Genomic DNA, 24,301 nt, shown 5'->3' with positions numbered 1-24,301 from the left:
CTTTAGAGTTGATTAGTTTATTAGTATTTTTCCAAACCTGAAGAATGGTGAAAGTAAGTTTGTGGTAAAAAGTGTGAAAGTAAGTGTGGGGAAAACAGTAAGTATGGCTTTGGGCAAGCCGTTTCCCTTCTATGGCTCTCAGTTTTCCCATCTGCACAATGAGGGGGGTGCACTGTGCAATCTCTAAGACACTGAATTTCAGTCTGTTCTCTACCCATCAGTGGATATATGAGATGCAATGCAGGGGTGCTGGTCTGTCCCTGGTAATGAGTGAGGATATGAGCAAAGCAGTGAGTACAGCCTGGAATTTCAGCTACTCGGGAGGCCGAGGTATGAGAATCGCTTGAACTTAGGAGGCTGAGGTTTCAGTGAGCTGAGATCTGGCCACTGCACTCCAGCCTGGGCGACAGAGTGAGACTCTGTCTCAAAAAAAAAAAAAAAAAAAAAAAAAAAAAAAATCTATGACTATGATTCTAAGAGTGTAAAATTCCAAGATTTTCTTTAGAATTAGTAGAATAGTCAAGATTGGGGGCAGGGCAAGGCGTGGTGGCTCATACTGTAATCCCACCACTTTGGGAGGCTGAGGCAAGTGGATCCCTTGAGGTCAGGAGTTTGAGACTAGCCTGACCTACATGGTGAAACCCCGTCTCTACTAAAAATACAAAATTAGCCAGGCGTGGTGGTGCACGCCTGTAATCCCAGTTACTTGGGAGGCTGAGGCAGGAGAATCGCTTGAACCCAGGAGGCGGAGGTTGCAGTGAGCAGAGATCGTGCCATTGCACTCCAGCCTGGGCAACAAGAGCAAAACTCTGTCTCAAAAAAAAAAAAAAAAAAAAGACTGGGGGCAGGTTGTACCTCCTAAAGGGTGGGGCCCCTAGTTCCCCCAAGAGCAGGGAAGTCAAGTGAATGTTCTGTTGATGGGCTCTATTCAGAGCGTTTGGGAGGCCTTTCAGGCCAAGTTGACCAAGGAGGAGGCCTGCTGGAAAAGTGGCAGAGAGGTAGGAATGAGCCTGGAGGACCAGGCTTAGGCTAGGGCGCTGTTCCGTAACTCACTAGCGGTGCAGTCTTGACCTCTGCTTTAGCCAGGGCTTTTCTGGCTGCAGGAGCTCAGACCCCACTCCAGTCAACTAAAGTAAAGGGGACTTTCACATAAGGATAGAGTGAAGCCCACGGGAGTCCAAAGACAGGCTCGCAGGCCTGAGGGACTGAGTCCCTGGACTAGAAAACAGACACACTGAGGTAACTGTCTTCTGTTTCTCTCAGGAGCCTCACAACCATCTTATTTTACCTGTATGTCTAGAAAATTCTGTCCCTCAATTGGCAGCTTCCCAGTGTTTTCTCACCTCTGCTCCCAGCCTCTTCTGCTCTCAGGCCCTCCAGTCTGGGTGGGCATTTCAAACCGCCCGGGTGTCACAACATCCCCATTCACAATTCCTGACAGAGAATCGAACTGGCTCCGCTCCCAGGCCAGCCTAAGGCAGGGGGTCCGTCCAGACCTGGTCCCACCAGCTGGGCGGGGCCTGGGCGGGGTCCCTGGGAGCCTCCGGCCTGGGCACCCGCATCCTAGAAGGAGACCGCCCGGCGGTCCCGCGGCGCACTGGCGCCCTCGCCCTCGCGCTCCATAGTCTCAAAGAGCAGCCGCACCAGCGCCAGCCGTCCCTGGGCCACCAGGGCCCGGGCCAGACCCAGCACCTCGTCCGTGTGCCCGCGCCACACGCGCTGCAGCTCCTGGCGCAGGCGCGCCGCAGGGTACTTGTCCTGGGCGCGGCGTAGCCAGGCGTCCACCTCGCGGCCCAGCTCGCAGTCGCTCATCTGTGCCTGGCTCCACTGCGCCAGCAGCGCCTCGAGCAGGCAGCCGAAGCCCTCGGTGTGGCTGGAGCCCGCGTCGTCCAGCTCCACCGCGCGCTTGAAGCAGGCCGCCGCGTTGGCGTCCTCGCCCTTGATGCGCAGGCACTTGCCGCGCAGCAGCTGCAGCTCGGGCAGCGTGGCACCCAGCTCCGACTCGCCCGCCTTGGCCAGGAACACCAGCGCCTGGTTCAGCGCCGCCTCGTCCACCGCCAGCAGCTCCTGCACTGCGTCCACGCCCATGTAGTAGTAGACCTGGGGTGGGGGACACGCCCTTCACTGCAGGCCCGGCTCCATGCTCATTCCCGCCCCACGCTTGCTTAAAAAAAAATTCCATTCCTTCACTCATTCCCACCCTCTCTCCATCGACAATTATTAATCACACGTTTTATTCCTGCTCCTCTAGGAAAAGAGTACCCCGATTCCAGTTCCAGCCCCTTCACACCTAGCCATGTAACCTTGAGTGAGTCAATCTCTGGATCTCGGTTTTCTTGTATCTAAAATTATGATATTGTCACTTCTTGGTAAACATTCCCTGAACACAAAGAATAGATATCTTCAAGATCAAGAATAATGCCCACACTTCCTGAGTGCTTAGGAAGAGCCAGGCCTTGTTCTAAATGCTGTACACACATCTTATTCAATCCTCACCATGGCTGGAGGAGATGGGTACTGTTATGAGGGAGTGCAACTTTTTCCTCTGCATCCTGGCCTAGCCCTGGCCTAGCCTGGCAAGGAGTAAACAGATTCTTGCTCAGCTATTGGCTAAGCCAAGAGACTGCCTTACCTGGCCGATGTCCAGGTACGCCTTGAAGCCTGGGCACACCCTGACCACTTCCTCTAGGTCAGCCTTGGCACAGGCCAGGTGGTTCCTGTCAGGCATGCCCCCGAGACCCATCTTGGCCCGCTCCAGGTCGTGCAGGTAGGCTCTGATGTGGATCTGCCAACAGAGAGCCAGCTTAGGAAAGATGATCCAGGCAAGGGCCTCTGCCCTCCTCTCTGTTCTAAATGAACCCAGTCTTTTTTTCTAACAGCAGCCAGGGAGGTTCTGTGCTGCAGTAGAAAGACCCTGAGGCTGGGACCCAGGAGTCCTAGGTTCTAGCCTTGGACCAACTTGGGCTAGCCACACCCTCTTTCTGGTCCTTAGTTTCCCTGTCTGTGCAATGAGTGAATGAGTTTCCCTCTCTGTGCAATGAGTGATGAAGTAAGAGTCCCTTACTCATTCAACAGATATGTATTGAGAGCCCACCATGTGCCAGTTCCTATGTTGGGTACAGGAGGTACCGTGGTAACAAGATAGATGAGGTTCCCGCTCTGGCGGAACTTAACATTCCAGTAGGGGAGGCGGTCAATAGGAAACAGTACTATTTCAAGTGGCAAGTGCTATGACAAAATAAACATGACAATGGGATAGAGATGATTGGGGAGGATTATTTTAGGTAGGATGGCAGCACCAATTTTGGGAGAGTTTATGTCAACAAGCAGTTTGGGAAGAATGGCAGGTAGCCCCAACTGACAAGCATCACATTACAAATGATCTCAGACCCTTGCTTTCCTTAATTCCTCCATTTTCCTCACACTTAAGAGCATTTACAAAGTTTGGAGGTTTAGGAGTGGTGGGTTTGGGTTGGGTAGGAGGAAGTGAGGGAAAGGGGGCTATTGTTGTTGAAGGTATTAATGCTTTATAGTCGTCAGAAGGGCTTTGATTATAAGACAGCATCATGGAGGCAGGGGGAGATGAATCTCTGGCTTTCGGGTCAGTTGGACTAGGGTTTGAATTTCAGTCCTTCCCTCAACCCCTAGCTATTAGCCATGTCATCTGGAGGGAGTTCCACAACTCTATGAACCTGAACCTCATTTCTATATCTGAAAAATTAGTTCATGAATATCTTCCTGGGGGAATTACCATGATGTCTGAAAGAACATATTCTAGTCAGGAGCTAGCATATGGAAGGTGCTCAGTTCATTCATTCGTTCAGCAAATATTCATTAAGAGCCTCCTCTGTGCCAGCCACTGTTCCAGGCATTGAGAATGCAGTAGACAACAAAACCACAAAAATCCCTGCCCTCAAGTAGCTTATATGTTTTGGGGGAGAGAGAAAATAAACATGATAAAGATGTAAATAGTGTGTAGGGGAGTGATTAATGCTAAGAAAACTAAACGAGGAAAGGAAAACATAAAACGTTGGCGGTGGCGAGGTGTGGTGGCTCACACCTATGATCCCAGCACTTTGGGAGGCTGTGACTGGAGGATTGCTTGAGCCCAGGAATTTGAAACCAGCTTGGGCAACATAGGGAGAACCCTGTGTCTACAACAAATAGTTTTTAAAAAATTAGCTGGGCGGGTGTGGTGGTGCACACCTGTGGTCCCAGCTACTTGGGAGGCTGAGGTGGGAGGATCACTTGATCCCAGGAGTTCAAGGCTGCAGTGAGCCATGATCACGCCACTGCACTCCAGCCTGGGTGACAGAGTGAGACCCTATCTCTAGAAGAATTTTAAAAATAAATAAATTAATATATTTATATAAATATATATAAATAATATAAATATATATATATAATTAAATGTTGCATGGCTTTGATATTTTCAATTAGATGGCCACTAGAAGACCTGTAGGAAGTGAGGGAGGAAGCCAATCAGATACCTGGGAGAAGAGCATTCCAGGCAGAGGCCCTGGCCAGTAGGGTTGGAAGACTGAGAGAGGCATGAACAGAGGGAGGTGGGGTAGAGAGCTCATGGGGCCAGGGCCATGCTTATGGGCCGCAGCATGGACTGAGGCTTTTACACAGATAATGTGAGTTCCCTCCTCCTCACCGTCTCTTCTCCACCATCCTGTGCTCCTCTGGTCATCTGAGTGACCTTTGGCACCACAGAGAGGCCAGGATCATAAGACACCAGATGGTGATGGAGGGAGGAGAGTAAAATTGGAGTTTCTGATTATTGAATGCAGTTCTTTGGGGAAGTTCCCTGCCTCCCTGGTTATATGTGGCCTCATATGTAGGATGGCACATGTCTGGCCTCTCTCACAGGATTCTTGTGAGCATTAAATCAGATCACGAATATGAAAGTGCTTGATGAAATGCAGAATTTTATAGAAATATTTTATTATTTACTATTATGGTTAATATTATTATCTATAATAATAACCACATCCATGACAGTGAAGGAATTTCACTCCTGCCTCATACCTGCTGGCAAAGTAATTAAGCCACTGAGACCAAGACTGGGAGAGGATTTGCCACTAGGTCATGTGGATGGTAGTGGAGAAGATGAGGGGATGGGGGGACTCTTCGGCTTGCAGTGAAGTAAACTTGGAGCTCCGAGTCTGCTTCCTCAAGCACATGGGCTCTGTGTGGGCTCTAGGGGGTGGGTCTGGGACCGGTGCAGGAAGCTAGCGGGAGACAGCACTCAACTAAGTGTGTAACTTGCAGACCTAAATGACTATGCAGTGGACTGCCTCAAGAGACAGTGAGATAATTCAAAAATATGCCTAATATTAAATTAGTAGCAGTCAGTCTCTTATGAAATCTTACTGTGTGCTTGATGCTGAGTTTTACATACAAAATCTAATGTAATTCTCATAACAACTCTATGAGACATATTATCATCTACAGATAAAGAAACTGAGACTCAGAATCTGGGCAAGAGTATTTTGCCAAAGGTCCCATAGCACGTGGTGTTGTGGGATTTGAACCAAGGCTGTCTGTGTTCAGAGCCAGAGCTCTGATCCACTATATTAAATGACCTCTACTGGCTTTCAGAGAAGCACCTCCTATGTCCAAGGCACTGTGCTTTAGATGCTACCTCACTGCGTCTGTTGACAACATTTTAAGGAAAGTGTTCTTATTTATATCTTACAGATTTGGGAACTGAGGTTTGCGGGGGGGTGGGTAAGTGGCTTGCCACAAGTTCCACAAGGTAGAGAAGCCAGATTTCAACTCTGGTCAGTCTGATTCCACCTGTGCCAATCCAGAAGAGGCTGGGGGCTCACTGACCAGGCATTGTAGAAGGGATTCCTGCAGTGAGTGGAGGCTTATGCATTCTTTCACTCAAAAACCTTACAGGGCTGGGTGTAGTGGCTCACACCTGGAATCCCAGCACTTTGGGAGGTCAAGGTGGGAGGACTGCTTGAGCCCAGGAGTTTGAGATCAGCCTGGGCAACATATGAGACCTCATCTCTACTAAACAAAACAAAAATTAGCTGGGTGCGGTGGTGTGCCCCTGTAGTCCCAGCTACTTGGGAGGCTGAGGTGGGAGGATTGCTTGAGCTTAGGAGGTCTAGGCTGCAGTGAGCCATGGTGGCACCACCATACTCCAGTTGGGTGACAGAGTGAGACCCTGTCTCAAAACAAACAAAAAGCTGTATAGAACCCAACTGTGTTTTTTGATGGCTCCTAAGCTCCCTTCCACCATGAGGATTCCCTGAGCCTTGGGCCCTGGCAACAGGGTCTTGGCCTATGGCCCTTGTTCTCTGATTCCCAGTGGCGGGGTGAGGTGGCGCAGGAAGCTGACCCACCTTGGCCCTTGTGCAGTACGCCTGCCAGTTGAGCTCTGGATCTTGTAGGACATCCAGGGCCATGTTACAGGTTCCAATGGCCATATCCTGCTTTCCTAGGAAGTAGAAGATTTTGGCCAGGCGATTCAGGATGGGAGGCTGGTTCTTGGCGATCTCGATGGCCTAGGTAAGGGAGGAGTGCAAAAGCAAACCACTTGCTTGGTCGTTAGCCAGAGCTGGCTAAACAGTGCTGAACCACCGGAACCCCATTTCTGGATACATCCATATCAACACAGTGCCCTTTACCCATATCCACCCTTATCCACCTGCCAGTAAGTTGTCATATCATAGAACCCAACACCTTGGGGCACAACCCATTGACACTCAACTCCTGAGAGCCCGGCCCATGACCACATCACCTGTCACATCCAATAAAGCCTTCTAGATCCTAGTCAGACCCCTCCTTCCCAGTGTATGCTCCCCCATCTTCCCGGGGCAGGTGAGAGGAAGGGCCAGAGGCAACCCTCATCCCCCAACCTTACAAAGTATAGGGTTTTTACCTGGGTGATAGCACTTACCCCCACTATTGTCATTGACTGCTTCTTGTTGTCAGTGACTTACCTTAGGGTCACACAGCCTATGGCCAGGACTGGCAAGGAGACCCCAGCTAAACTCGTCATTCTACTATGCCACTGGGGGTGGGGAGGTAGGGAACTCCTGGCAGAGGGAGTACTGTGAATGGAGGCCTCAAGGGAAAAAGTCTAAGGGTCTGTTTCAAGGCTGGAGAAATGGGCTGGGGCCAGATTTGGTATGGGGAGGGTCTCTTTTGTTTTGAATGAAGAGAGGATGGAGAGCAAGGTCTGGAGTAAGTGTACTTCCTGGGTGGACCACGCGGTGGGGACTGATACCCAGAGAAGCCTGGGTTCTGGGTGGAGAGGCTAGGGTGCCAGGCTCCTTCTCAGTTTAGAGGGTGGGTGTGGCTGGGGGCACGTACCTTGCCGAAGCAGTCCAGAGGTTCGGTCCCCGAGTACCCGCAGTCATGGACGCCCATGGGGGTGGTGGAGAAGGTGTCATTCCGCTCCAGCAGCATCCCGAGGTAGCACCAGGCCAGGGCTGGGGGTGAAGGGTGGGAGAGGGTCTCTAGGAAGCAGCAGGGTGGAGAGAGGGAAGGGGCCATCTCCATCTTAGGTGTTGCCCGTGAAGACAAAGCAATGGACAGTAGCGTGAGATCACTGAGGGCAACTTGCCAGGGACAGAGAGAAGCAAAGGTGGAGAGAGGGGCCGTGTGAGGGGTTAGTGAACCCGTTTTAGTGCTTATTCTGTGTTCAATGTGTCATCCGGGGGAACTCATTTCAGGTATGTAGGTCTCTTCTGACTTCAGCTCTCACCAGCTCTGGTGGTTCTAGTCCCTGTTCTTGCTCTCTGGCCCTGCAAAAAAATGACTCAACTCCTCTTCAACGGAGGCTTCAATCTTCTGACAATAAATAATTGGAAACAGGGGAAACTACCTCTCACCCTCCAGGTCATGAGCTGCAGACGGGAAGCCTGCAGTCACAGTGACTTGTAGTTGGCATGTTCACTTGGGCAAGGTATGTGGGCTCCTTGAGGTGCCCAGATGAGTGTAGGGGACAGAGAGAAGGAGGAAGAAACAGGAGCCAAGAGAGGGAGGTAGTGCCAGAGGTGGGTGCAATGCCAGCAGGCTGGTGGTGGGGGACAGAGGCTGCTGTCCTACCCATCCCCTGGGCCCCTACCTTGGTGGCGGGGGTCCTCAGACTTGAGCACTTGCCGGAGCAGAGCCAACGTGCGGTTGAAGGCGGGCAGCCTCTTCTGCTCCTCACTGCCCAGCTCCAGGAAGATACCATCTAGCCTGTGGCCAAGAAGGAGATGTGGTTGGGTGGCACCCCCTCCCAGCTGTCCTGTGTGCTGCCAGCCCTGCCCAGGCCCGTGGTGGTGGTGGTGGGGTTTGGGGAGCCCTTTCCAGCAGGATGGACCCAGCCTCCTTTGCCCTTACCCTGCTGGCTGGGTACCAGGCCACACCTCTCCCTCCACCATCCCGTACCCCTGCCACCTTCTTGCCTGACCTGATGTAGAGTGTTGCCATGGTGAAATACCAGCCCCTTTTCTCCTCCATCGGGATCTAGGAAAACAGAGAACAGCCCTCGCTGCCATTACTGAGGTACTCTGGCCATTGTTCATAAACTCCCACACTTGCTGAACCCCAAGAAGCAGCAGGCACAGTGGGAAGGGCTTTGACCTTAAACACCCTTGATTACAGTCCTGGCTCTGCCCGTGACTGGCTGGGTGGCCTTGGGCAAGTCACTTCACTTCTCTGACTACAGAGGCTTTGTGAGGGCCCCCAGTGAGGTGCCTATCCTAGAGCAGGTGTGGTAAGCATTTCCTCCCACACCCTCCACAGGCTCCCCAACCCCAGGGCGCATACCCCACTGCTCACCCTCTCCTCCACGCCCACCTGCCTCTCCCTTTGGTGCCATCCCTGCAGGCTTTACCTTCCTGAGAAAGCCCCTTTGGGCATGTTAAGTGAGCCCAGCTCAGCTGAAGCCCAAGACCCCCCTGAACTGTTTTGCCATTATTATTCCTGCCAACCTTGCTGTGCGACTTGGGCACCAGATAAAATATTTATGCTGTTATTTATGGGAGTAGCTGCTCCGGCTTCGGGAAGGAATTTTAATGAAAACCAATAAAACCCCCAGTGCATATCAGCAGCTCTCCCTCAGGCTCCAGCCCCTCCCTCCACATTCATCTCCCATCCCTGATCTGGAGGCTTCACTCTGCACTCACCACCCCCACTGTGGCCTCCTCAGCTGTGGGGGAGGGGAGTCCATCTTCTCTCTACCCCCATCCCCAGCAGCTGGGGTGAATGCATTTGTCAGCACCTATGGCATAAGGCCCTGCGTTGGGTGCTCTGGGAATGTGGCACTGAATGGGACCTGCACCCTCACCCGAACGCACTCACAACCTGGCAGCGGAAGCAGACCCAGGCTTCAATAATAGGATGCGGCTCAGTGCCTGCATGTGCCAGGATCCTGACACCCATCTTCTCCATCTCACAACAAACCTATCAAGTAGCTGTTATCCCCATTTTATAGAGGAACATATTGAAGCTCAGAGAGATAAAGTGATTTGCCTGAGGTCACACAGCTTTTGAGTGCCAGAGCTGGGATCCGGTCCCCGTTTATCAGCTTCCAAAGCCCATGCTTGCTTCCCCACACCGGGTTGCCAGTAGCTGTGGTATGAAGCCAGGTCTGATTGAGGCCATGAGACTGGTACAGAGGGAGTGCGGGGGATGGGCGGGCCACTCCCAGTTGGGGGATGAGGGCTTAAGGAGGGTCTTGGGTCACATTGGCACTTCAGAGGGTGGGCTCCAGATGGAGAGCTCCCATGAGCAGAGGCCTGGAGACGTTAGGGATGGGGAGCTGATGGGTGTGCAGCACAGAGTGTGTGAATGGGGACCCGGGGGGGCCAATGCTAGCAGGTTAGGCTGTGGCTGCTCCGGGGACACCTTGGATGAATTTGGAGGGAGGAAGAAAGGGAGGGGTCCTTATGAGTCAGATCCCACCAACTGGTATGACTGCCCTTCAGGACAGGATCTGGAACCCAGGTCCCAGTCAGACCACCCAGAAGCGGTCCCACTAATTGCATTTCTCAGTCAATATTCCCTGAGTAGCTTCTCGTGTGGCTCTCGGCTGGGCAATAAAGACAGGAGACAGAAGGCAGGTCCCACATTTAGGGACTCTGGGTCCTGCAGGAAAGCCAGACCCAAAGACACAATTAGAGTAGAAGGAACACGGGGGCTATGGGAGCTCGGGGAGGTATCCTATACAATCCAAGGACTTCCCCATGGTTTTCCAGAGGAGGAGGTACTAGGGCAGTGTCCTCAAGGACAAGTAGGAATCACTCAGGTGGATACAGTGAGAAAAGGCAATCTAGGAGGATGGGACATCAAGTGCAAAAGCTCAGAGAAGAGCGAGCAAGGTATGCTGGGGTCTGCCTGCAGCCCAAGGACTGGAACCCTGATAGTAAGGGGTGAAGGGAAGAGCCAGCAGGGGCATAATCAGGAGGGGCTTCTGAGTGCCAGGGTCAGGACTTGGAGCTCATCTGCAGGGTACTGGGGAGCTATAGAAGGAGAGAGAGCTGGGGAGTTGGGCACAGTAGCTCATGCCTATAATCCCAGCACTTTGGGAAGCTGAGGCAGGAGGATCTCTGGAGCCCAGCAGCAGTTCAAGACCAGCCTGTGCAACATAGTGAGACCCTGTCTCCTCAAAAATCAAAATCAAAATAGCCAGGCACAGCGGTGCACATTTATAGTCACAGCTGCTCTAAAGCCTGAGATGGGAGGATTACTTGAGCCCAGGAGTTTAAGGCTGCAGTGAGCTATGATAGCACCTCTGCACTCCAGTCTGGGCAAAAAAGTGAGACCTTGTCTCAAAAAAAAAAAAAAAAAAAAAGAGGCTAGAGCTCAGGAATGCCAAAATCTGATTGATGTGTGCTTTTACATTTGTATCACCTTGAAAGGTAATCCTGTTACTTAGGTGGGAATAAGCAAAAAGGCAGGGACAGGACTCTGGATACCCTTATCTGCTTTACTTACACTGGACCTGGGAAGGAAGAAGGAGACTGGGATTTATGGAGCACCTAGTGTGGGCCAAATTGGCATGATGTGTCAAAACCTGACCATGCGAAGGATCAGGGGCACGTGGTGCCTCAGGCTTCCTGGCTTCTTCTGCTTCTGCTGCTTCTGCTTTTCCTTCTGCTTCTGCTGCTTCTTCTGCTTCTGCTGCTGCTGCTTCTTCTCCTTCTCCTTCTCCTTCTTCTTCTTCTTCTCCTCCTCCTCCTTCTTCTTCTTCTTTTGAGATGGAGTCTTGCTCTGTCACCCAGGCTGGAGTGCAGTGACGTAATCTTGGCTCACTGCAACATCTGCCTCCTGAGTTCAAGCTATTCTGCCTCAGCCTCCCGAGCAGCTGGGATTACAGGTGCCTGCCACCACACCCGACCAGTTTTTGTATTTTTAGTAGAGATGGGGTTTCGCTATGTTGGCCAGGCTGGTCTCGAATTCCTGACCTCAAGTGATCTGCCCGCCTTGGCCTCCCAAAGTGCTGGGATTACAGGCGTGAACCACCGTGCCCGGCCCCCTGGTTGCTTCTATGTGAGTGATCCCATGACCTCTGGTCCCTCACCTGCTTTGTGGTTGGCTCAACTGAGTCATGGTGGGGAGAAAGAGAACCCACTCTCCCTTCCTTGCTCCTGGCGAGGGAGCCTAGCATCCAGCAAGAACAGGTGTAGTAGACTTGGGGGGTGGGAATGTGAAGAGCTGAGGCTTGTGTGCCTGGCAGGCCTGGTCATATGAGATGGGCGACCTTGGGGGATGAGTTACCCCTGGCAGGTTATGTCCTTATCTGCAAAGGAGGATAATCATATGGGCTTCTCAGGAGTTGTGAGGGCAGTGCCTGGCCCAGAGTAGATGTCTGTTCCCTTCCTCCTGGTCTGGGTAGAGCTGAGAGCTGAGTGGGGTTAGGGTTCTCTAGGAGGTTGCTTTGTCTGCTGTGGCATGTTTCAGTGCCCGATGAGGCAACATGGTCTTTGGCCCTGGAATCTGGAGCCATCCTGGGGCACCCTGCTGTCCTCTCCCACTATGCTCCCAGGACCTCAGAATCTCCAGTCCCCTATTGGGTCCCAGGCACCTTTCTTGCCTCCACAGGTCCTCAGTGTTGGAGACTAATGTGTTGTCCTCAGGGCTTTCCCAGCCACTCTCTTGCTTGGTATTCAAGTGGCAAGAAATTAAATTATGTGTCCAAACCACACTTAGTACATGATAGAGCTGGGGCTTAGACTCATGCCTCCATGATTCTATTCCTAAGCCTTGTCCACAACACTCAGTTATCCTGATCAATCTCCTTACTAGATATCCAAGGACACCGAGAAGAGAGAGGCGAGGTGGCTTACCTAAGGTTCCACACTAGTTAGCATCAGAGTTTACAATCCAGTGGTTTCACCACCACTCTGCGCGCTGTTGAGTATTACTGATTAATTCAAGAGACTGGTTACGGTTTTCACTAAGCAAGCAATACCACCACCTGGTGGCAGTATGCCTGAATTGCAGGGGCAACTCCTAAGGGTCAACTCTCCTCCCCTTTAACTTGATGACTAAAATTGATTTTCAAAAAAGTAGCTAGTTGGGTGACATCTGTGTGACAAATCGCTAAAGTAGTCCCTCATCAGATCCGGCTTAAGAGCCGCATTTGCAGGAGGGCTTGTGGGGTTGCAGATGGGGTCAGTGGATATGGAACAGAGTTAATACAATACACAGATCTAGTCAGAAGCCTCACTGTGCCCGGGCTTTACTCCTCTATCCCTGTGGTGAAGCTGGTGTTGGATGTTCACTCTGTGCTGCAATTCTGGCTCTAAAATAGACTGTCTGTCTCCCTCTCTTTTTTTTTTTTTAGACGGAGTTTCGCTCTTGTTGCCCAGACTAGAGGCCAATGGCGCAATCTTGGCTCACCGCAACCTCCACCTCCAGGTTTAAGCCATTCTCCTGCCTCAGCCTCCCAAGTAGCTGGGATTACAGGCATGTGCCACCATGCCCAGCTAATTTTGTATTTTTAGTAGAGACGGGGTTTCTCCATGTTGGTAAGGCCAGTCTTGAACCCCCAACCTCAGGTGATCTGCCCGCCTCGGCCTCCCAAACTGCTGGATTACAGGCTTGAGCCACTGTGTTCGGCCTTGGACTGTCTCTTTAAAAATCCTTCTGGTTGTAACTTAAGCAGTAACTGAAGCAGCCGCTGAAGCTGTTACCAGGGGCAACCTGGCAAGCCATAGTGCGTTAAATTAAATTAAGCAGGCTTGTGACTGCCCCCTCCCCTCTTGGAGAAGGGAGGGGGCATTCCACCTCTATCCTGGAGAATAAAGTTGCTGTGAAACCTCTTATGGCTGCAAGGAATTCAGTTACAGAGTTTATGACTCCCAGAGGCAAGGTGTTTGGAGGCAGCCTGGGAGGGGGCTCACAGGACTTCTGCCAAAAGAGGAGTATTTACGGTGAACCTGCCTGGGGTAGGTGGCCTCCGGTCAGGACACCCCCCCCCCTTTCTTTCATTTGGTCCTTATCACAATCCCATGGGCTGGGGATTCCGTGGTCTATGAGAGAGGCTGGCCAGCGTGTGAGTCCAGGCTTTGTGCTGGAGGAGCTTACATTAGGCTGCTGTTCTGTGGCAGATTCATGGGAGGGAACTAGGCGAGGCCCATGCTGACCCCAAAATGAAATTTGTAGACCCTGGTACAAGCTGAAGGTGAGAGAGACAGATCTCAGGTGAGGTGTTCTCAGCACACTTCCTAGCTCTTCTGAGGCCCTCGCTATTACTTTCCTTATATTAGGGATGGGGAAACCAAAGCAGAGACCTGCCTATTTGACCTGGTACTTCAGGCCAGGTCTCTCTGACTTCAGTGCTCTTCCCACAAGATCCAGCTGCAAGGAGCTACTGTTTGTACGGTGTTTACCATTTACAAAGGGCTTTCACACAGATTCCATGTGATCCTCAGAACAGCCTCATGGAATGTAAAGGGAGTATCATTACCCTCTTCATACAGCTGGGAAGACTGAGGCAAGATGCTATGTTCAGAGTCACATGTCCAGTGTGACAGCCTTGACTGAAACCTGGAGATGATGCTCTTTTGCTATACTAATAATAGCAACTTTTGAACACTTACTATGCACCAGGCACTTCATTTACATGTGTTACCCCATTAGGCTTTCTCAAGGGTTACCTATGGGGTAAGGATTGTTATTCTCCCAAGTTACAGATGAGGCAACTGTGGAACAGAGTGCTTAAGGCATGCACCCAGAGTGACACAGCTAGCAGGTAGTAGGGCTGAGAACTCTGCGACTTAGCTCCAGAGTCTTTGCCTCCAACTGCCTTAGACAAGTGGTTCTCAAAGTGTGGCCCTCGGTCCAGCAACATCAGCAGCATCACCTGGGAATTTGATAGAAATGCAAATTCTTGACCCACTGAATCTAAAACCCTGGGGGTGGGAGCCCAGCAATCTGTGTTTTAACAGGCCCCCTACTGCATGCTGAAGTTTGAGAACCATTGCACGAGGCTCTCACTGTACTACCCTAAGGTGGAGCAAAAATGGGCTAGAAAATTTCTCTCTTTTTTAGTGAGTAAAAGGTCAGAAATTGTGATCCTCAGGGAAGCCTGAAGATCGAAGCTCCTGTGGGCTGGGTGAGTAAGCAACAAAGGTTAGTGACCTGGCAGAAACTGCAGGAAATGGTAGGATTAGGATAAGCCATTACCAGAGCAGGTATGTCTTAACTCGGGTCGGGTACAAGGTTCAGCGTCCCATTTACGTCAAAAGACAGCCCCGAAAGAAGGAAATATTGGGGAGCTTGGCTATTTTAAGTTATTCCAATAGAAGATCTTTCACTACACCAACAACTTACAATATATATGGATTTGAATAGGCTATACAGAGACCTTGCTGGTTCTTAAAGAAAATATTTGCCTTGTATTTTGAACTTTGCCCCTGATGATGGGCTGTCCTCTGGATTCAGAGTCAGTTCCTGAAAGCTGACTAATTTTCTTTCTGGGGAGGAGGAATGACAAACAGGAAAGAACATTTCTCTAGTGTCACTGGGCTCCTCAGTGCATCATGGCACTGGGTTCTCACAGCAGCCTTAGAAGGTGTGATGTATCTTCCTCCTTTTACAGATCAGGAAACAGAGACTACAGAAAAAGCCACCAGCCCAGCCCCATAGCCCAGGGCAGAAGTGCCAGGATTCAAGTTCAGATCTGCCTTCCTCCAATGCCCCTGTTGTTTCCACCTCATCCTGCTGACTCCGTGAAGGCTGACACTGCAGAAATAAAAGTCACAAGGTGGCAGGCCTGTGGATATGTCCTTCCTGCACAACTGGAATGTCCTCTGTGATGACACAGAACAGCCTTTCTGCTCCTGCACACGGAGCCCCGCCCCACCTGGCCCCAGCCTGCCGCCTGTGGGCCATGTACAAGACAGGCAGGGAAGAGGGTTGCTGTTCCCCACACCCAGCTGCAGGTGGTGATGCTCTTGTGCTCCTGCCTTGTCAGGTGTGGGGAGGAAACAGAGGTTGAGATTGGAGTCCCACCCCTGCCTCTCACTCCTCTAGGGGTCCTGGAGAGCCCACTGGCATGGCTCAGCTTCTACATCTGCAAACAGGGGTGACCCCACGTGGCCTGCCTGCATCAACAGACATGTTGGCTGGGGTGATATGTGCACAGGTGGAGGGAATTTGGGATTTGAGTGTTATGCCATGGAAGCACATATTTGGCCCTGTCTTGGGCTCCCTGGATAATTCCCTGTGGATTTTAAGCTTTGAGCAGCTCCCTGTTGGTCAAAGCTCCTTTCTGGTCCTAGGTCTGTCATGCAAACACAGGCCCTGTCAGTTTTGCTCTGTGCTGGATCCCAGACTTGCTGGACTGTGTTGAGCCACTTCTCTGTTTCACTATCCCTAGTGAGAGGGCAATTCCCTGTCTGGTCCAGCGTCCAAATCCAACTCTAGCACCGGCAGTAGCTGAGTGGGTCTGCAGGAGTCTCTTACCCTCTGCACTAACAACAGTGATGCCTGAATTTTCTCAGCTCCTCCCGTGGGTCTGTGCGGTGCTGCACTCTAACATACATCATCTTTTCTCCTGCAAAAGAGGTGGTTGGGCCAGATGATGCTTAAAGCAGTTTTGGCTCTGGGCTTCTGTATCTGTGAGGAGGAGGACACCCAGTTCTTAAACTTCCCAGCCAAGTGGGGAGAGAAGCCAGTAGCAAACTTAGAGGGCATTGACATGCAAACGTGAGCACCCCAAGGCCACAGAAGGTTGAAGCCAGACCCTTAGGAAAGCTGTCCATCTTCCTGGGCTTTGATGTCCCATAGTCCTGAGTTTAGTTCCTGCCAGCCACATGTGCCCCTGGGCAAGTCACAACACCTCTCTGAGCCTTAGTTTGCTGTCTGTAGAATGGGGTTAATAACAATGTGGATTTGCCAGCATTTCTGTGAGGATCAAATGAGATAATCGATGAAAAGCACTTGTGTGCACAGTGCCTGGGATATCATCCAGCTTCATCTACCTCTTCTTGTAGCTGAACCAAATCAAACCACTCAGAATTGTGGAGTCGCGTGTGTGTGTATGTGTGTGTGTGTGCGCGGGTGTGCGTCTGTGAACACGCATGCATGCCAGATATCCTAGGCTTGCTGACCTCTGACACTCTCTTGGGCCTTCCTGCCAGGTCCCCACCCCGCTGGGCGCAGTGATGGATTGGAATGCCCACACCTTTGTTTGTGAGTCTGGCCGCCTCCCTCCCCAGCTGCCTCAGCTGGCTGGTGAAGTGTGGACAGCCCCGCAGGCACTGGGTCAACCTGGGCAAGTCCCTTCCCCTCCCTGAGCCTGTTATGCCTGGGGTGTGAGGGGGAATCACAGCACCTGGCAGTGTGTCTGTGAGGTTTGAATAAAATTAAAATGCGCGAAGGCAGGTAAGATCCTGAGCTCAGTGCCCGGTGCACAGCCGCCATTGCAGGTGTGGTTCCTGTCATCACTCAGGGCCTGCCTTGGTGTGTGTGACTGCATGTGTGTGTTAAGGCACCAGTGTTTTGGGAAAAGGAGAAGAAAATAACATAACTGAGTTGGCTTGGGACAGGGATTTTTTTTTTCTCTTAGACAGTAAGTTCAAGTTACCTTATTTTAAAAAATAGGGATTTTAAAGACAAAATCCAGATATTCGACCAAATTAAACAATGGCTGCAAACTCCCCTTGGTGTTCAGCTCTATGTCAGACATTGAGGAGGGTGGATGGGGAAGAGAGAGAAAAGCCCAAGACAGAATGCCCACACTCTAGGGGCAAGACAGAAACCACATGGGGGTAAACCAGAGGCTAGAAGGCTCTGTTGAAGAGCAGTGGCGAAGTGCTGTGGGCCAGAGCAGGCAGGGAGAAGCCCCAGGCAGGACCTCACGTGCTTCTGCCTGGTGGTCTTCATGTTCTCTCAATCCTCACAGCAACCATGTGAGGTTCATGTTAGAACCCCATTTTACGGAGAAGGAAACTGAGGCTCAGAGGAATAAAGAATTGCCTGTAGCCAGCTAGTGATGGAGGCAGAATTCTCACCTGGTCTAACTCCAAAGCTTGTGCTCTTAATAGCTACTCAATCTAGAGATTTGCCACTGACAGTCCATCTGTGAGTGTGTGAGAGATGGCGTGTGCAGACTTCCCAGTCTCTGGACATGTGTGTATATTTACAGGGGTGATGGGAGGAGGAGGGGAGTGATCAAAGCCATCTGTCTTCTCATATTTTTTTGTAATTTAAGAAAGAGAAATGTGGCTGGGTGCAGTGGCTCACGCCTATAATCCCAGCACTTTGGGAGGCGGAGCCAGGCGGATCACCTGAGATCAGGAGTTCAAGACCAGCCTGGCCAACATGGTGAAAACCAGTCTCTACAAAAATACAAAAATTAGCTGGGCATGATGACAGGTGCCTGCAATCCCAGCTACTTGGGAGGCTGAGGCGGGAGAATTGCTTGAACCCGGGAGGTGGAGGTTGCACTGAGCTGAGATCATGCCATTGTACTCCAGACTCAGTCTGAAAGAAAGAAAGAAAGAAAGAAAGAAAGAAAGAAAGAAAGAAAGAAAGAAAGAAAGAAAGAAAGAAAGAAAGAAAGGAAGAAAGGAAGGAAGGAAGGAAGGAAGGAAGGAAGGAAGGAAGGAAGGAAGGAAGGAAGGAAAGGGTAGGGAATGAAGAGCAAATAAGGGAAGTCACAGAAACAAACCCCCTCCTATACAAACACTGATTATTTTTAGATTATGGGCTGAATGATTAACTTTTATAACGTTTTCTTGTATAATTTGTTCTTATTATTTTGTAGTTTAGGTTAGCAGATGAGCAGCTGTTCACAGTTCTTCAGCAGCTCTTTGTCCTTTGAGCTCCAGAGGCTCTTCCCCACCTGGGAGAGTCCCAGCCCCACAAAGATGGAAAATCTCTCACTGCAGGGGGTCCCTCCTCCTCCTCCTCCTCTTCTGGTCTGACTTTGACTTCACCTTCTACCTCATCCTTCCCAGTCTCTGGACACATGGCAACCCACCCACCTCCTCTCTCTCCATACTCCTCTGCCTTAGATTTCCAGGAGTACACCTGTGAGGGGTCTCCCCTCACCATCCTGCTAGCCATCTGCATTATACCCACTTCTCTGAATTCTCCAGAAAGAGCAAAGACTTTGCAGTCAACCAGGGTGGCATGGATTTAACTGCCATTTACTAGCTCTGTGACCCTGGGCAAGCTTCATTCCTTGCCCCAGTTCAGCCAGCACTCAAGCCCCCATGCTTTGCAGGCCCCACCACAGGGCCTTTGCATGCACCATGCCCCTGCTGGGTGTGTCCCCACTCATTCCCGCCTGGGAACTCCTGCTGAAGGGGCGTGTTCCCTCTCTGACTCAGTCACTCCCACTCTATCCACAGGGCCCAGACTTTCCAGGTCCCTGTTGATACCAAGCTTCGGACCCCATATCCCCAGAGTGTACTTTCATTGTCAGCCCCTGGGGCCCTGTTTTGGGTTCAGAAAGTGTGACCTCTGGGTGTACAGTACTTAGAGATAATTGCCAATGACACAGGCCTGTGATGAATGCCTGTGTTCTCAGCCAGCAGTAGACATGTCTCTGATTTGTCCCTTTGGCTCCCACTCCCAGAAGAGGGGCTCAGGTAAGCATAGTTAATGAAGAAGCAAATGTTTGCTTCTCCTTTTGTTCAAGCGCCTCTTAAAGGCAGGGACTTCTTAAAAACAGAGTCTGGCACACAGTAGGTATTCAATAAATGTTAAAATGCTCAATAAATACCTCTCAGACATGCACAGAATTTTCCAGTTTATGGGCATTTTTACTCCCATCATTTGTTGCATAATACCAATAAAACTGGAGCTGATCAATGTTTATGAAGCGGGAACTCAGGCAAGTGACAAGAGATGACAAGGGACTTGTCCACAGCCACACAGCAAAATAATAACAGAACTAGGTGCTCAGAACCAAACCTCTGGACTCTAAAATGATGCAACCATCATTAGTGTCATCCTGTCTGTAACTATTTCTTGAGCACCTACTCTGTGCCAGGTGCTTCAGAAGCATGTCATCTAATCCTCAGATGATAAATGGGGTCTCCAAATCCCAAACTCTCTCTGGAGGTTTGTGTAGGGGGCTGACCACAGCTGCTCTATGCAGAACTGTGGGGCAGCTGCTGGGCCACGCCCCAGGACACAGCACAGAGCTGGCAGCCACACCCCCGTGGAGCAATAGGCTCCCTCCCTGGAGTGCTGGGCATCCTGCTTAGCACTTTCTCATCTGGATGTTCACTCACTGGGGAGTCCCCACTGTAGCCGTGTTCCCAGAGAGGGAAGAGCCAGCCTCTGTTTGATAGCTACCCCGCAATCACTGCTTTCCTGCTCACCTCCTCCAGGAAGACTTCCCCCAGTGAATGGCCTCCTAAGAGCAGGAAAGTGCCTCAGAGACCATGTAGCCCCTGCTTCCTGCACCCATTTTACAGATGAAGAAACCAAAGCCCGGGGAGGAGAAGGCCCCACTGTGGGTAGTGTTGCAGCTGAGACAAGAACCTAGGCCTGCTGGCTCCTAGCCCAGGGCTCTTCAGGCCCCTTTCTGCTGCCATGACCTGCTGCCATGACCACACTCAACACATCAATGTTGGCTATGCCTTCCACTGAGGGTAGCCTGGCATTCAGGGCCACAGGCTCAGGACTGAAACAAGAGACCTGGGTTCTTGTTGACCTCATGCAATCAGTGGTCATGTCTACACTCAGCTTAAGAGCAGAGGAAGCTCTCCCAGCCAGGGAGAGGGAGGGGTCATCTGTGACCCTGCTCATCCCTGTGCAGGCTCTTTCTAGGTGCTTTACAAATATTAACTGTTAATTATGACATCAACCAAGTGAAGGATGTCCCTATTTTACAGATGACAAAGCCTATGACATATGTAACATTACTATCTCCATCTTACAGAGAAGGAAAAGGAGATTGGTGGTGCTAAGCACTGATTTGAAGTGAGTGAGCATGGGGGAGCTGGAATTTGGACCCAGACCATCTGACTCAGAGTCAACTCTCTTAACCCCTACCCTGCATGCTGTCCTTAAGTCAGGTCCATGCCCTCCAACCTGTACCTTCTGAGGTCTTGACTCTCACATCTTCTCTTACAGAAGCCATGAACATTCATGGAAAAGGCACTGAGGGGAGTGTGCAGAGCCTTTGTGAAGGGAGTTGTGCTACCCATGTGTGAAGGCTTGTTATTTACATATCACAAATCTAAAATATTATAAAACATAATTGTTAGCAGCTCAACCCTGTCTGTGCTGTGCCTTCATGGAACCCCTCTGAACTGTGGTTTCCTATTCTGTAAAAGAGAATAATGCTCTACCACATCATTTGTCTGTCATTCAGTACAGGCTGCCTCCGAGATAGCCCCAGTGATCCCCACTTCCAGGTATTCATGTCTTTGTGTAATCCTCCCCTTTGAGTGTGGGCTGAACCTGTGACTTGCTTCTAATGAGCAGAAAATAGCAAAAGTGGTGAAATGTCCATGTGGCAAGGAAAAGAGGGAAGCCATTGGCAGGAGCCAGTGAGGAACTGAATCCTGCCAACAGCATGTGAGTGAGCTTGGAAGAAGATCCCCCTAGTCAGGCAAGCCTTCAGATGAGACCACAGCCCGAGGGCACTGAGTGAAGCCATGCCTGGATTCCTGACTCACAAAAACTGGGCCATAATATATACTTAATATTTTAAGTTGCTAAATTTTGGGGGTATTTGTTATGCAGCAGTAGATAATATACCTAGTATTTGCCTATTGAGTGCTAGGCCCTATGCTGCACATATATCCATTCATTTATTAGATACATTTATTGAGTGCCACTGTGTGCCAGGTGCTGTGCCGGTGTGTATTGGGTTTACAGTGGTAAACCAGACAGACATTGTCCTCACTCTCAGAGACCTCACGGTTGAGCTGGAGGCTGGGAAACGGACAGTGTGAGCAGTGCTATGGGAGCCCAGAGGAAGCGCTGACCCAGCCTGAGGAGTTAGTGGCGGCTTCCTAGAGGAGGGGATGTCTGAGACCAACCCGAGACTAAAGACAACCTTCTAGGCAAAGGTGGAGCCAAAGGGCACCCCAGGAAGAGGCTGAGAAAGGGACAAGGTGAGCTGTAAGGAGATCTGGCCCATGGAGGAACAAGGGGAAGTAGAGTGTGGCAAAGTGACACACAGTGGCTTGGAAGGGGGAACGTGGCAGAGGAAGGACAGACAGGTAGATCATGGAGGATGTTAAATACCCATCAAAGAGCCTAGGAATTATCTACCAGGCAGTGGGGACATGGCCCGCGAGATGGAGCACCACCACACTGGCAGCAGATGGGAAGATGAGGCAGAAGGGTCAAGCTGGAGGGCAGGACCCCAAGGATGGGTGACAGCTGCTACACTGGTGCATGCAGGAAGGTATGGAAGCTGGGCTGGCAGAGGAAGGCTGGAGAAGTGTGGAGAGACCTCAGAGATAACAGGAGGTTGAAGGGACAAGATTTGGGGACTGAATGGATGGGGATGGAAGTGAGCGGGAGAGAAGAGGTGGGAATGTGACCAAGTTTCTGGCAGGATGCGTGATTGTGCCTTTTACTTAGGTGGATGTGCACAGGCGCAGGAACAGGCACTTGCTGGGAGGAGCAAGGTAAGAAGGATGAATTGCCCAGGTTGGGCTTGTGCTGTTTCCAAAAGAGAGGCTTGGGCAGGCAGTCCTACTAGGAAGCGGTTCCACTCCCTAGACCAGGAGAGGGCTACAGGAGTGGCTGGGGCAGGCCGGGGATGCACATTGGACAGGCATTTGGGAGACCGAAGAACCGGGGTTGAGGGAGAGTCAGGGGTACCGGAGCATCTCTGCAGACAGAAGGGACCATGGTCACAGTCCTCCCAGCGGGAGGTAGGGAGACAGGGGTCACCCACCTGCTGCCCGTAGCCCAGCGCCTTGTCGTAGAGCGCGATGCCTGCCGCCAGCCCCCGCGCACGCTCCTCTGGGCTGGCGCAGCCCACGTCGAAGCCGTGCGCGTAGCCCTGCTCGGCCAGGCAGCGAGCGGCGCGGAGCTGGGGGTCCCCGGCGGCTTCGGGCTCCTCCGCCAGGCCCATGAGGCCGGCCAGCCGCGCGGCGCACGCCTCCTCCTCTTCCTCCTGGCCCAGCCGCCCGTACACGTGTGCCAGATTGGCCCAGGCGTTGAGGTTGCCCGGGTGCTCGCGGGTCACCTCGAGGAAGCACTCGCGGGCCTCGTCCAGCTCCTCCAGGTAGAATGCGAAAGCGCCCAGGAGGTGACGCACGGCGGGGCGCTGCGGGGCGGCCGCCAGCTCGAGCTCCTGCCGCAGACCCTCCCGCTGCAGCTTCATGTCCCGGGCGCGCTGCGGGGCCGGCGAGTGCGGCTCGAAGTTCAACTGCATCTCCAGGTGAAAGTGGCCCGGCAGGTAGTCCAGGTCGTCGATGAGGGCGTCTAGGTCATCGGCCACAGCCTCCGGCTCCGCCATGGCTGCCCCCTTTGCTTCCCTGGCCTTGCCCTTGTGCCTGAGGCTGCGGAGGGCAGTGGATGGGGGCGTCCCCCGAGCGAGCGCCGTGCGGGAGGCGAAGGGCAGCCGGCAGAGGCCCCGGGCCCGGCAGCCTCTAGGTCTCAGGGCGCCTCCCGCAGGTGGGTGGGCCCGAGGAGTGCCCTGTGGGTGTTTCCGCTTTCGCTGCTCAGCTGCTTCTAGACGCTGACATTGCACAACCAGGTGTGCCAGAAGAACAAGCGCATTGTCAAATACGAGGCGTGCAAACTTCGGTGCAAAGCAAAAGGCGTGTTTTTACTCTGCTAAGCAGGGAGGAAACTGAGGCTCAGAGGAGAAAACTGAGACTCAGAGGAGGAACAGAACTTGCCCAGATCACAGAACTGGGCGTACCCAAGTAGGTAGGCCTGGAACCCCAGGTTGCTGAAGGTCGGGCCCTTCCTCCAGGGGCGCTCCTCCGCCCTGTCTGCTTGAGCTGAGTCAGGACTGGCCAGTCTAGCTGCGGCAGCCACCCTCACTCCTGCCGCTGTCGCATCCTGTCCGCAGGTCCTCAGTGCTCTTCCTCTGAATGGAACCTGCCACCTCCCTCCTCTCTTTTTTGACCATTATTTATGAGGCTTCCTACGTGGAATTTCTCTGCGCCCCCTCTGCTCCGCAGTGAGCTCCTGTGCAAAGACTATGGGCTGCATGTGCTGGTTCTAATTCTGCTTCTCCAACCCTAATAAAGTATGACCTGCCACACTTTCATCACCTGTGATGTGAGGATGACAATCCTTCCCCATTTATCAGGTAAGCCTGATAAATGGCCACTCTGGATAAATGTTAGCTCCCACTCCTCCAGCTTGGTTCCCATCCCATCCTGCACCCCACCTGTGGTCCCAGTTTTCTTGCTTTGGCCAGTGTTCCTCCCAGGTCTAGAGTGGTCCCCTAACCCCTAGCCTGGAGGCTGGCTGGCAGTGCTCCCTGCTGCAGGGGCCAGTTCCTCCCGCTCTTCCTTCCACCTGGGCCTGGCTCCTGCCATCCCTGTTGTTTCAACTTGATAGACAGATGAAAAATATATACAGGTGAAATATAGTTGGAGTATCTCTAAAGATATAGATGTAAATATTTACATTTCATGTAGATGAAATATCTATATATTTCAAGATGAAGCAACAGAGACCAGCATTTCAAAACAGGAAATAGAGCCAATTAGGAAACTTGAAAAAAATTTGACATTAGCAAAAAAAAAAAAAAAAAAAAAAAAAAAAGTTAAATTAAAACAACATCCTGGTGCTATGTTTCACCTGTTGATTTTTAAATATAAAATTAATTGTGATGAAACTTGTTCTCTTACCCGCTTGAGAGTATCAGGGATGGATTGACAGAGGCTTTGGCTTT

General features: G+C 51.6%; 2 protein-coding genes across 3 annotated transcripts in view; one reads left to right on the top strand and one right to left on the bottom strand.

Annotated features, from left to right (window-relative positions):
• TTC22 (tetratricopeptide repeat domain 22) lies at nt 1-23,041 on the bottom strand. 2 transcript variants are annotated; one of them, XM_005543266.5, is made up of 7 exons: nt 22,340-23,041; nt 8,423-8,478; nt 8,093-8,208; nt 7,336-7,481; nt 6,363-6,524; nt 2,633-2,785; nt 1-2,100 (listed from the first exon to the last, which is right to left on the bottom strand). In XM_005543266.5, the coding sequence occupies exons 1-7, from the start codon at nt 22,904-22,906 to the stop codon at nt 1,564-1,566; spliced, it is 1,737 nt and encodes a 578-aa protein (XP_005543323.2). In that variant the 5' UTR covers nt 22,907-23,041; the 3' UTR covers nt 1-1,563. The 2 variants fall into 2 exon arrangements, with proteins under 2 accessions (XP_005543323.2, XP_005543324.2); XM_005543267.5 differs by having other exon boundaries at nt 7,336-7,454.
• Nucleotides 22,433-24,301, top strand: part of CIMAP2 (ciliary microtubule associated protein 2) — a 38,873-nt gene continuing 37,004 nt past the window's right edge. Inside the window, exon 1 of the mRNA XM_074005942.1 lies at nt 22,433-23,710. The gene's annotated coding sequence lies outside the window, so the exon portion shown is untranslated. The remainder of the gene's footprint in view (nt 23,711-24,301) is intronic.

This window comes from Macaca fascicularis, chromosome 1 (assembly GCF_037993035.2).
Source record: "Macaca fascicularis isolate 582-1 chromosome 1, T2T-MFA8v1.1".
NCBI classification, from domain to species: domain Eukaryota; kingdom Metazoa; phylum Chordata; class Mammalia; order Primates; family Cercopithecidae; genus Macaca; species Macaca fascicularis.
The sequence above is the reverse complement of the archived record's forward strand: the minus strand, read 5'-3'. Positions and strand labels throughout refer to the sequence as shown.